The sequence below is a fragment of the Grammomys surdaster genome, unplaced genomic scaffold (assembly GCF_004785775.1).
Source record: "Grammomys surdaster isolate TR1022 unplaced genomic scaffold, NIH_TR_1.0 99, whole genome shotgun sequence".
NCBI classification, from domain to species: domain Eukaryota; kingdom Metazoa; phylum Chordata; class Mammalia; order Rodentia; family Muridae; genus Grammomys; species Grammomys surdaster.
In genome coordinates this window covers 7,555,521-7,567,305 of record NW_021604578.1, presented here as the reverse complement: position 1 = coordinate 7,567,305, position 11,785 = coordinate 7,555,521, and the positions used below count along the sequence as shown (strand labels likewise).

The 11,785-nt window shown below is 45.5% G+C and overlaps 1 protein-coding gene across 3 annotated transcripts in view; it reads left to right on the top strand.

The window, feature by feature from the left end:
* Positions 1-11,669: 11,669 nt before the first annotated feature.
* Positions 11,670-11,785, top strand: part of Mier3 (MIER family member 3) — a 26,565-nt gene continuing 26,449 nt past the window's right edge. For 2 of the 3 annotated variants that reach the window (XM_028783512.1, XM_028783504.1), the window contains exon 1: positions 11,687-11,717. In XM_028783512.1, the coding sequence (XP_028639345.1) occupies positions 11,709-11,717 (9 nt within the window). In that variant the 5' untranslated portion in view covers positions 11,687-11,708. Of the gene's footprint in view, positions 11,718-11,785 lie in introns of all 3 variants that reach the window. The other variant, XM_028783520.1, reaches the window with a different exon arrangement.

The window sequence follows — 11,785 nt, the reverse complement described above, 5'->3', positions numbered from 1 at the left end:
CTGCTCCAGAAGCCCAATGTTTTGGCTAGGCTGGCTGGAAGATGAGCCCCCAGGATCCACCTGTCTCTACCCTCCATCCTTGGGGATACAGGCTCCTGTAGTCAGGCTGGGCTTTTCTGAGGGTGCTGGGGATTTGAAATCAGATTCTCATCTTTGCATAAGGACTGTTAAACACCGAGCTTTCTCCCAGCCACCGAATAAGATTTGAAAGCAAATGCCCAGAAGGCAGACAGAAGGCAGATTATGAAGAATCTCAATGAATGCTAATTGAAATGATTTCAAAGAGGCTGGGCGGTGGTGGCGCACGCCTTTAATCCCAAGCACCCAGGAGGCAGAGCCAGGTGGATCTCTGAGTTTGAGCCCGGCCTGGTCTACAAACTGAGTTCTAGGATAGCCCGGGCTACACAGAGAAATCCTGTCTTGAAAAACAAAACAAAAAACAAACAAACCTAGGAAACAACAAAAGATTTCAGAGTTCAAGTGATGACTTACTGATAACGCCCTCTTCACACTCTGCATTTTATATCATTTTACAAAGGTTCTATCTCTATAAAGGTTAAGAATACATTTAACATTAAATTTTTATTCTAGAGCTGAGCATCATTCATTAGCAAGAACATGAATTCGTGTTCAAAGATGCTATTTACCCTACTGAGAGGTTGACTTCCAATGTAATTTTGTTCAATAAGCTTTAATGAAAATATAACACACATATATTGTTTTGATAAATGGCAAATTGATAATAGTTAGACTGATAACGCAATTGGAGAAAATTAATCTTGACTTTCAACTTAGAGGGATTTTTTTGTTGTTTTGCTGCAAAGAAAGTAATATATCAAAAAAAGATTTCTGCGACATAAATCATAGTGTGCTTGTTTAGAACAGAATGGGAGTGGATGTTCTAAAAGAAGAGAATTGGGTAAAGTCTCCAGTTGTTGAAAAGAAACATTGTTTTAGGTCAGCACGTAACTGTTCTGTCATGCTGTGGTTTGTAGATTTGTGCCATTACGCTGTTCTCACTCTTCCACAGTCCCACACTGTCACTCACGTCCCTATGCCCACTGGTCCCCTTCCTTCTCCAAAGCAATCCCTCCTATGCTTTTTATCACAAATACTTCCTAACCCTTTCTCTCCACTACCCAAGATGCTTTCCTTTGCAATGGCTCAGTTTCCACTTCCATGACCCCCTCCCCCCTGTAGCTGCCTGTGACCACGGATCAAGTGGGTTCACCCAAAAGGGGGACTGGGAATGAAAGGAGACAGAGGGCGAGAAGAGATGAAGCCAAGACAAAGTTCTCTGATGAAGGCTCAATGCTTTCATGTTCAGCTTTCAATTTAAAGGGAAAGGCCCCACCAAAACCCCTCATGGTTTAAACTAGAGATGGGTGGGATAATCCGTTCTCGGTCAAGGCTGGAGATACCTCAAGGCAAGCCCAGGGGCAGTTCTTCTAAGTTCCATGCAGCCAAGGTGGGTGACTCCACCGAGATGCTATCACTTGGTCTGTTGTGGTAAACAAGGTCTTTCAGGCCTGCTCAAGGCTGGGGGAAGAGCACTCCCCCCCATGCACACATGTGAGCCCACACTATGTGCTTTATTTATTTATTTTAAAGAATAATATCAACTTCCTATGGTATTTAAGAGTCCATTGAACACATTTTGAAGTTTAATATAAAGACTTTAGTTTTAGGGGTCATGATTACAATATGCTGGAAAGCACGTCGTTTGCAATTATCTAAATGAGCAACAAAAAGAAAATATCAGAGTTGGAGAGATGGCCCAGCAGTTAGAGTATTTGCTGCTCTTGCAGAGGACTTGGGTTCAGTTCTCAGGACTCACATTGGACATCTGAAAATGGACTGTGGCTCTGGTTCCTGGGGATTCAGCATCCTTTTCTGGTCTCTACAAGTACCTGCACACACATAGTGTACAGACAGACAAGCAAGGGCACACGTGTGCATGCACACACAGAGACACACGCACATATTAAAAGGGATATCAACTAGAATTTGTGTAGGAAAATACAGTTATTAGAAATATTTTGAGGGCTGGAGATGTTAGTATTCTGTCTAAACTCTACCTCCACAGTTATCTGGCAACAGCTAGGTATGCTTCTCTCCACAGTTACCTGGCAACAGCCAGGTAGGCCTGCCCACTATAAAAGGGGATGCTTGCCTCCTCCTCTCTCTCTTGTTCTCTTGCTCTCTTGCCTCCAGCTTCTCTCTGTCGCCTTCCCTCTCTCTCCACGTGGTCATGGCCGGCCTCCATTTCTCTCCTCTCTCCTCTTTCTCTGCCACCTTCTCCCGTTTCTCTCCCCACCTTTGCCCTCTGCCCTGAATAAACCCCTTCCCCCGTGGAACCATTTGGTCTGGTGTTGTCTGTTCTAAGCTGCTCGCTGAAGTCTAACATTGGTGCATGGGCCGGGAACAAGACTTCAGGAACCCTGAGACCCTTGGAGCCGCTGGCAGCCAGCTGCTGTGACAGTGCAGGACTGATGCCACATGACCTGCCACAACCCCGCCGCCGCCACTGCCACCACTGCTATACCATGTGGACTCCATCTGCTGATACCTGCCATCACTGATAGTGTGAATTTCCACCACTGCTGCAGACCAACTCCATCCGCCGCTTCAAGGCTCACGAAACTTGCACCACGTGAGCTGTACCGCTTCGGCCCCCACGTGGTGCTCTGCCACGTGGGCTGGGCAGCCAGACAGGTCTACACAGACCTCACGGCTCCACCTTTCCTGATACCAGACTGCGTAAACCCGCAAACACACACAGGCATATTAATTGGTAAGGAGCTTCCAATTGGCGAGAGGGACCCTGGACATCCAGATAGGGCCTGGCCAGCCTTCCCTGGGCTAAGGAGTTGGCTTTTCATTGCCCCAGTCCATATGACTGGCCTCTAGCTGACCTACAACTTAGGACATTGACCATTGGGTGATTTCCTCCCTTGAAAGTAGCTCCCAACCCCCCCCCCCCAGCTCTTGCAGCTGCCGGAAATCCTGGTACCAGGTGGGCTACTTTCTGATGGGCTTTGGGAGCCCCGCTGAGGACCCTAGATATTCTTGTGACAACCTGATATCTAGGCTGTTAGCCTGATTTTTCATTGCCAGCTTTTCTTTCGGGAAGCCAACTGATAGCTCGGTAACAGCCACATCATCCAGAGGGTACCACATTGTCTTTGACTGTACCCACAAACACCCCACTGGGTTGCCTACTGAAAAACCTCAAATCTCTAAAGTTTACGCCTGATTTGAGGCCTTCCAAATTGATACACGTCTGCAATAAGGTCTGGATTCGATACCCTCTAGATAATGGACTAAAGTGGCCACTTAATGGCACGCTAGACTCAATTATTATATCACTAAGGGATCTTAACACATACTGTCAACAGTCTGGTAAATGGAAACAAATCCCCTATGTTTGAGCATTTATCTACCTCCGTTATACTCCTTCCATGTGTTCTGCCTGTTCCCCACCCCAGGTTCTCTTAGCCATGAAACCTGCTCAACTCAACACCTCTTTCTAATTTTTCTTTTTTAATTAAACCAAAATGGGGGAATTGCTGAGACTCTAGCAGACGTCTGCAGGCTTACATCAGACCAGCTAGACTTGCTTCTCCACGTTAACAACCACCCGCACAAAGGGCTTCACTACCTGAGCATGCAAGGGAGCCGTTCCCTCTCCCTCACTGCCCGAGACCTGTAAAGTGAGTGCTAGTGGTGCCTTCCACTACAAAAACAACGAACATGAATGTTGCTGTGGTATGGGACACACTTGGTTTTCTTTGCCCACTGCAAACTCTAGCCACCAGAGACACTGGGCAGCGACTTCCGGCCAGTAGCAGGAAGTCCCACCCTGCTGCCGCTGCTGCCCAACCCCCCACCAGCCATATGATCTAGCTTTCTTATTCTGGTCCTAGCCAAATGTTTCTTTGCTAATACAAAAATGTGCTTTTCTCTACCTAATCAACCCACCAAAGTTACTTAAGACAGGATAGGAAAGACTCTGTCCTGATAGATTTTTACTACTGTTATTAAATTATACTCAGTTACAACCAATCCTTATGGCTCTCAATCTTGTCAGAAGTCTGCTAATAGTATATTTAAGTTTATGGCGACAGAATTCCCAAAGCCTCTAACAGTTGACCCAAGATGGTTTCAGAAGACTTGGACACTGGACACCTAGAAGGTAAACCTGGATTGTACGTGATGATATAGTCACTAACAAATGCAGTGGGCTAAACTGGATGCTCTGAGTCAAATGACTTAGCTAAGTCAAACCAAGGTAAGTCATTTTTCATGTCATGCGTATCCATTCCACAGAGAAAAAGCCCTGCGTCTTCTGCGCTTGGAAGCCAAACTGACTTCACCCGAGAGACTATGGAGACCATGGGAACTGTTGACTAGTGGACTCTGTCATTTTTTAAAAATAATATATAAATGTTAGATCATTGTTTACTCTTTCTCAGACTTCTGACTACATTGACAGCTAAGCTTTCACAGATATTATCTGTTATCTCATTACCTAAACTCAGTTGCCATCAATTAAATGCTTCATATTTCCTCTTCTTGCTATGACACTGTCCTAATATTATCTAAGTTCCGATAAAATTGCCTAACTCTAATAAAACATTCCACTATACGATCCAGGAAAGGTTCATCTTAAAGACTGCTTGTGTTGTTAACTCATGCTGTTATCTCTTTTGTAAACTTATAAGCTACAGGAAACCCACTCAGATCTACCTCTTATGGACCAAATAGATGCCATCCAGATCTTGTCAAGTCCAGGTACATCCAAAACAGCTCCAGAGAAGCAACCTCCAGATGTTCCATCTCCTGTCACACACTCAGCTGCTTCTACTGGACCTGTTCCTTCTGACCTATCCTCAGATGGCTCCATAGACCCTGGACAGCAGGAAACAGCCAAGTCTCCTAAGACCGGACAAACATCCTCCATACCCATTCTTCTAGGTTCCCCCTAAAGACATGTCACCCCTAATGCTAGCAGGAAGTAGCAGATATCATGATGACCCTATTCCTGCTTCACTGTCACCTCTTTCTACTTTTTCTCTTTTAATTAAACCAAAATGGGGGAATGTTAGTATTCTGTCGAAACTCCACCTCCACAGTTACCTGGCAACAGCCAGGTATGCTCCTCCCCACGGTTACCTGGCAACAACCAGGTAGGCGTGCCCACTATAAAAGAGGCTGCTTGCCTCCTCCTCCTCTCTCTTGTTCTCTTGCTCTCTTGCCTCTAGCTTCTCTTTGTTCCCTTGCCTCTCCCCTCTTCACTTCCCCCTCTCTCCACATGGTCATGGCCGGCCTCCCCTTCTCTCCTCTCTCTCTCCTCTTTCTCCACCATCTTCTCCCGTTTCTCTCCCCACCTTTGCCCTCTGCCCTGAATAAACCCCCTCCCCCATGGAACCATTTGGTCTGGTGTTGTCTGTTCTAAGCTGCGCACCGAAGTCTAACATTGGTGCATGGGAGAGATGTCTCAGCTGTGAGGAATAGTCGTTGTTGTTGCAGGTGACTTCATTTCAGCTCCTAGCACCCATACTGTGGCTTACAACCATCCCTAACTTTACATCCAGGGGATCTGATGTCCTCTCCTGATCTCAGCGAGCACCAGGCACAAAAGTGCTGTTCAAAATACATGCAAGTAAATCATTCATACATGTACAATCAGATAAATAAAACTAAAATTATATATGTTAAGGATGTCACTTAAATAAAGGTAAAATCATTGAGGTGGAAGATGGAATTGAGCCACTAATAAGGATGTTAGCTCAATGAATCTGTCTTGTTTTAATGGCCTTGATTCTTGAAGGAATGCTCATGTCTGTGGACCAGACTCCTTTACCATGAACCGAGCAGACTTTACGTATATGAGTTCACCATTGCTCTCTTCAGACACACCAGAAGAGGACATCAGACCCAATTGCAGATGGTTGTGAGCTACCGTGTGGTTGCTGGGAATTGAACTCAGGACCTCTAGCAGAGCAGTCAGTGCTCTTAACCACTGAGCCATCTCACCAGCATGACTTTTTTTTTTTTTTTTTTATCTGTTTGAAGTCCTCTTTTACTTACCATGTAAATTGCAATGGGTATTCCTGGATATCAACTTGACTACATCTGGAATCAACTACCATCCAGAATTGGAGGGCTCACCTGTGATCCAGATCTTGAGGCCTGGAAGACACAAGTTTCTGACCTGGATCTTGGCATGGAGATCTTGAGGCATTGTGGCCTTGAAAAACTTAGGCCTAAGCAAGATAGTGCATGCCTTTAATTCCAGGAGCCTGAGGCAAGGCGATCTCAAGGAGTTCAAGGTCAGCCTGGGACGAAGCAAGTCCCAGATCCAGGTGTGGCGATACACACCTTTAATCTCAGACTCACCTTCTGCTGGAGTCCCGAATTAGGACATTGGAAGGAGGAAGATTCAGTCTTCCTCGCCTGCTTGCACTTACTTGCCAGCCTGTCTGTTGGAACCTACAACTTCAGAATTCCAGCTCATACAGGAGACCAGCTGAAACACCGAAATGAGGCTGACCTACTATATTCCTCCCATTCCCAGCTGCCTACTGGACTGGAGTAAGTCATTCCAACAAGTTCCCTCAATATGTAGAGACATTTCATAAACTCTGTGACTTTTTTTGGTTGGTAATTCTTATTAGGCAAAGCTTTGTCGTGATCAGTTCACCTCCTCAGATGGAACCACTCTTCCCAGAAAAACTGTTCCGGCTAATTCTAGAGAGGTAGATACAGTTGGAAAACAAAGGAAGGACCTTGGCTTGGTCCCGGCCTGAATTACTATCATTACAATCTATTCAAAGCCTTACAGAGAGGTGATTTGGTGTTGGGGATTTTCCTGGGGTAGAACACAGGGTTCTGCATATGGTGTGTAAATCCTCTACCACTGAGATTAAACCCCTAGCAAGAGGCAATTTTTAGTGAATTTCCTAGGTCAGATATTAATGGGTTTGTTTATTTTTTATTTATTTTTATTTTGTGTGCATTGGTGTTTTGCCTGCATGTATGTCTGTGAGAGTGTCAGATCCTCTGGAACTGGAGTTCAGTTGTGAGCTGTCATGTGGGTGTTGGGAATTGAACCTGGGTGCTCTGGAAAAGTAGCCGGTGCTCTCCAGCTCCCAGGCCAGAATTTATATTGGAAGTTGGTGGGATGTCGTAATGTACTTACTCTTCTATTTGTTTGTTTGCTTGTTTTTTTAGTATAGAATAGAGTTTATTAAGGGCATGGTGAGGGGAGTTAAGAGGGTAGTATAGGCAGAGAAAGAGAGAGAGAGTGAAAGAGAGAAAAAGAGGCGGGGAGAGGAGAGAAGAGGAGAGTAGAGGCCGGCCATGAGCATGTAGACAGAGAGGGGGAAGGGATGAGAAGACAGAGCAAGAGAGTTTGGTTGGTTTTTTGAGGCTTAGTTTTGCCCAATTGCTTGGGCTTTGGACTCCTGGGGTCAAGTGATCTTTTTGCTGAGACAAGTAAATACCACAGCACCTAGCTTTTTTTTTTTTTTTTTTTTTTGGTTTTTCGAGACAGGGTTTCTCTGTGTAGCCCTGGCTGTCCTGGAACTCACTCTGTAGACCAGGCTGGCCTCGAACTCAGAAATCCACCTGCCTCTGCCTCCCAAGTGCTGGGATTAAAGGCGTGTGCCATCAAAGCCCGGCCCCTGATAGGCATTTTAAATGGAGACATAAAAAGTTTGGACGACAGCTCATGATTTCCCCTTAGGTCAGAGGGTGTCTATAGACAGCTAAATTTGATATTGCATTATTGTAATGCCATCACAAACCATTTTCAGAGCAGTTTCTTTTCTTTCTTTCCCTTTCTTTCTTTCTTTCTTTCTTTCTTTTTTTTTAAAGATTTATTTATTTTATGTGTGTGAGAAGAGGGCATCGGATCCCATTATGGTTGTGAGCCACCATGTGGTTGCTGGGAATTGAACTCAGGACCTCTGGAAGAGCCATCAGTGCTCTTCACCACTGAGCCATCTCTCTAGCCCTCAGAGTAGTTTCATGAGGAAAACTCCACTAAGCAGGTCATGCAACCAGCCGGTGCTTTTGAAGCCCTGACAAAGGAAGAGGATATTTTCCTAAATTACTAGTAATGTACAGTCCAGGCAAGACATTTAAAGCATACTCGTTATCTTTGTTCTATTGAAGAATTTCCATGTATCTTCTCAAAGATGACAAGGCTCAAATAAGCAGTTTTATTTATTGCTGTTGGTGCTGTCGAGCTGCCACTCTTCGGGTATCCCTGTTCTATGCTGTCCTTCAGGATCTGTGTTGTCCACCTTCTCTGTGGTATCAGCCTCCTGGTCAACCAATTTCACTGGTTCTATATTTTTTTACAGTCATGATTTTCTTACTTTCCCTTTCTTTCTTTCTTTCTTTCTTTCTTTCTTTCTTTCTTTCTTTCTTGGTTTTTCGAGACAGGGTTTCTCTGTGTAGTCCTGGCTGTCCAGGAACTCACTTGGTAGACCAGGCTGGCCTCAAACTCAGAAATCCACCTGCCTCTGCCTCCCAAGTGCTGGGATTAAAGGCTTGCGCCACCACCGCCCGGCCATTTATGATTTTCTAAAGACTGCTAGAAGACTTAGTACATTGTGATTCTACTTACAGGGTTATTGTTATTTTAGTTTTAAGTTCTCGCCCCATCTGTCACCTATACGAATTACTTTGATCATAGTCTTTGGGAGAACATGGATGGTAGTCCTATGGTGCCTGACATACAGGCACTTCTATGTGATAGTCACTTACACAGGACCTTTTATATAATGGCACCTGTTGTGCAATGATAGAGTACAGAAGAACAGCAATTACAAAAAACACTTACTCCAAGTCAGGGGAAGGAAAGGACATTTTATCCCAACCAACTCTTGGAAGTCTTATTAAAAAGAATGAGAGGTCCATCTTCGTAGTAGACTTTATGTGCTTTATTTAATAGGGATGTACTATGCAAACTTTTTCTCTAGTGATCACAGTGGGAAAGTTATGTTTCTTTTAACTCCTAATTTGCGCTGTCATCTTGCATCCCAGTATGTCTGAGCTTTATCTCACCTAGTGTGCCTGAGGCCCCCCTTGAGCAGGAATCCTAGACCCCAGTGTGACTCCATTTCCACTTCAACAAGATGAAAGGAATGATCATGAACCAGGGAAAACTCTCCAAACTGCAGGCCCAAGTGCACATTGGTGGGAAAGGAGCCACTGACTGTTGATTTAAAAAAACAAACAAACAAACAAACAAAAAACCTGCCGTTCTCCTTAAAGAAGTTAGAGGTGGGTAGTATCTCTGGTACTGAAGAGGTGAACATGTTTACAAACCAAGGAGCAGTGATCCATTTTAACAACCCTAAAGTTCAGGCGTCTCTGGCAGAAAAAACCTTCACCAGTACAGGCCATGTTGAGATAAAGCAGCTGACAGAAATCCTTCCCAGCATCCTTCACCAGCTCGGTGCAGACAGTCTGACTAGCTTAAGGAGACTGGCCGAAGCTCTGCCCAAACTGTGGAGGGAAAAGCACCACGTGCTCCTGGAGAGGATGATGATGGTGGTGGAGTTCCAGATCTGGTGCAGAATTTTGTTGAGGAACCAGGCAAACCGAACCGGGATGTCATCTGAAGAAGTTGACACTTGCAGAAGTTACAGGACATGCTATTTTATATCACGGCTGCTTTCTAAAATGCTTTTGTGTATGAATTTGATAAAAATCAAGTGCTCTTAATATTTAAACCCAAGCTCCCTGGACACTCATTTTTGGCCGTTTTCAGTTGTTGCTTATATGCAATTCATTCTTGGGAAAGGTTAACTTTTTTTTTTTTTTGCCTAGAAAAGAAAGATAAGCTGATAATTTATCATTTTATGAACTATGGACAAAGCCTTCCCTGTGATGCAGAATGTGGATAAGCTGTCAAAATGACAGGAGAACCTGAAGAAACCCTATTCCATTCATGGAGAGCTGCAAGGCCATATATTTCTCAGAATTGGCTAGTAGAATCTAATGCCACATTTACTGTGAGGATTTATCAATATTGGTAGGATGAAACTTTTTTTTTTTAATGGCGTAAAGAAGGGGCAGGCTGTTGGCTACCTGGCTGAGGCAGAGCTTCTGAGCAGGGTTGAGTTGCTCTGTCTAGAGGGCATGCGTACTCACTGCCCCCCTGTAACCCTGGTCACTTACACTCCATTTCACGCCTCTTTTTTTTTTTTTAAATTTTACAACTGTCAACGCTTCATTGAAGACGGTAGGGACAACAACTTGTGCCAGGCCTGTTTTTGAGTTATTTGGGCAAAAGATTGTGATATCATTCACAGTAGGGAAAGTGTAATTTTCCATGTCTTTTGGATGTTTTGAAGTTGAGTGGTTTTTCTTCTGTAAAATTTCCACGAATAAATAACTTTGTACTGGTGTTTTTAGGTTGGTTTTAAATGCCTTGGTAATCATCTTTAACCCTTGCTTCTTCTCATAACCCATCTCCAGCCTCATCCTCATTCAGAAAAGAAACTGGAGACCCTAGGCTAAATAAAACCTGAACATTGTAAGTTTGACTTAAAAGTATGAAAAGTTTTAGCATCTTCAAAGTGCTAAAATTTATGAAGATACAATGCAAACCTATTATTTTGCCATTAATATTACAAGTTCCTGGCAGGTATGTGGGCGGAGAGCTCTGGTGTTCGTTTCCAAGCCCCTGTAAGGCCCTAGCACACTTGCTTGTTTGTAAATTCTCTCTCATAGATGTGTTTTCATACACAGAATTATTTCTTGAAGCCTACGTAGGAGCAGATACATCTGCTAAATTTCCTTCTCTTCCACATATCTACTTACTCATGAGACTACATTTATTGTACATATAATCTCAAACAATTTTTTTTTTTTTTTTTTTACCCCGGGAGTAGGTGTGGGAGGCAGTTTTTGAAATTTGATTCAGGGTCTTTTTGGTACACTCTGCTTTTTATTTAACAGGTTTATCAAGTGTATATCTTTGGGTCATCTTCTAGACTATCTGTGATTAATAACTCCTAGAACTGGTCTTTTAAGAAAAAATTAAGCGTACAGGTTATGAAAGTCCTTTGGGTCGTGCAAGCATGCTCATCATGTCTGCCCCGCCTGTCAGTCTTCTGCCTTTTCTTCTGAATTGTCATTATCTTCCAGAGCCTGTCTGGCAAATGTCTACTTCCACAGTTCACTCCACGCTAGTGAACGCCGATGCGCATTCCATTCCTGCAGGTGCCTAGCCGTCCTGCTTCCTGTCGGGGTCTCCCTTTTTGCCCATCAGCCGCTCGCTCACTTCCCATCACGTCCTCCTTCTCACTTCGGGAAGTCTGTCGAGCTCTCCTCCAAGTCTCCCGCCACCCCCTCCCCCGCCCCGGGCCCCCCCACCGCACCGGCCGGTCCCCGCGCTCGCCCGCAGTTCAGCTGGAACTTTACTCCAGCTGGGGCAGAGCGCCGTGGGCGCGCGGGGCCGGCGCGTGCAGGAGCGGCGGCCGCGGGAGCGCCGGACGGCGTGGGTGTGCGAGCAGGCCGGGGGCGTCGCGGGCCGGCCTGCCCTATAAGGGGCCGAGCCGCCTCTGCCTCCGGGCGGGTGCCTGGCGGGCCGCGGCGGCGGCAGCGGCGGCGGCGGCTGCGATTGGCTCAGGCGCCCCATCCGGGGACTGGGCTCGGCGCTGCTCGTTCGCCCTAAAGGTACCAATATGGCGGAGGTGAGCGGAGAAACCGGGCAGCGGCGGCCGTGCCGGAGCGGGAGCCGGGCGGCCCCCCGAAGCCCCGC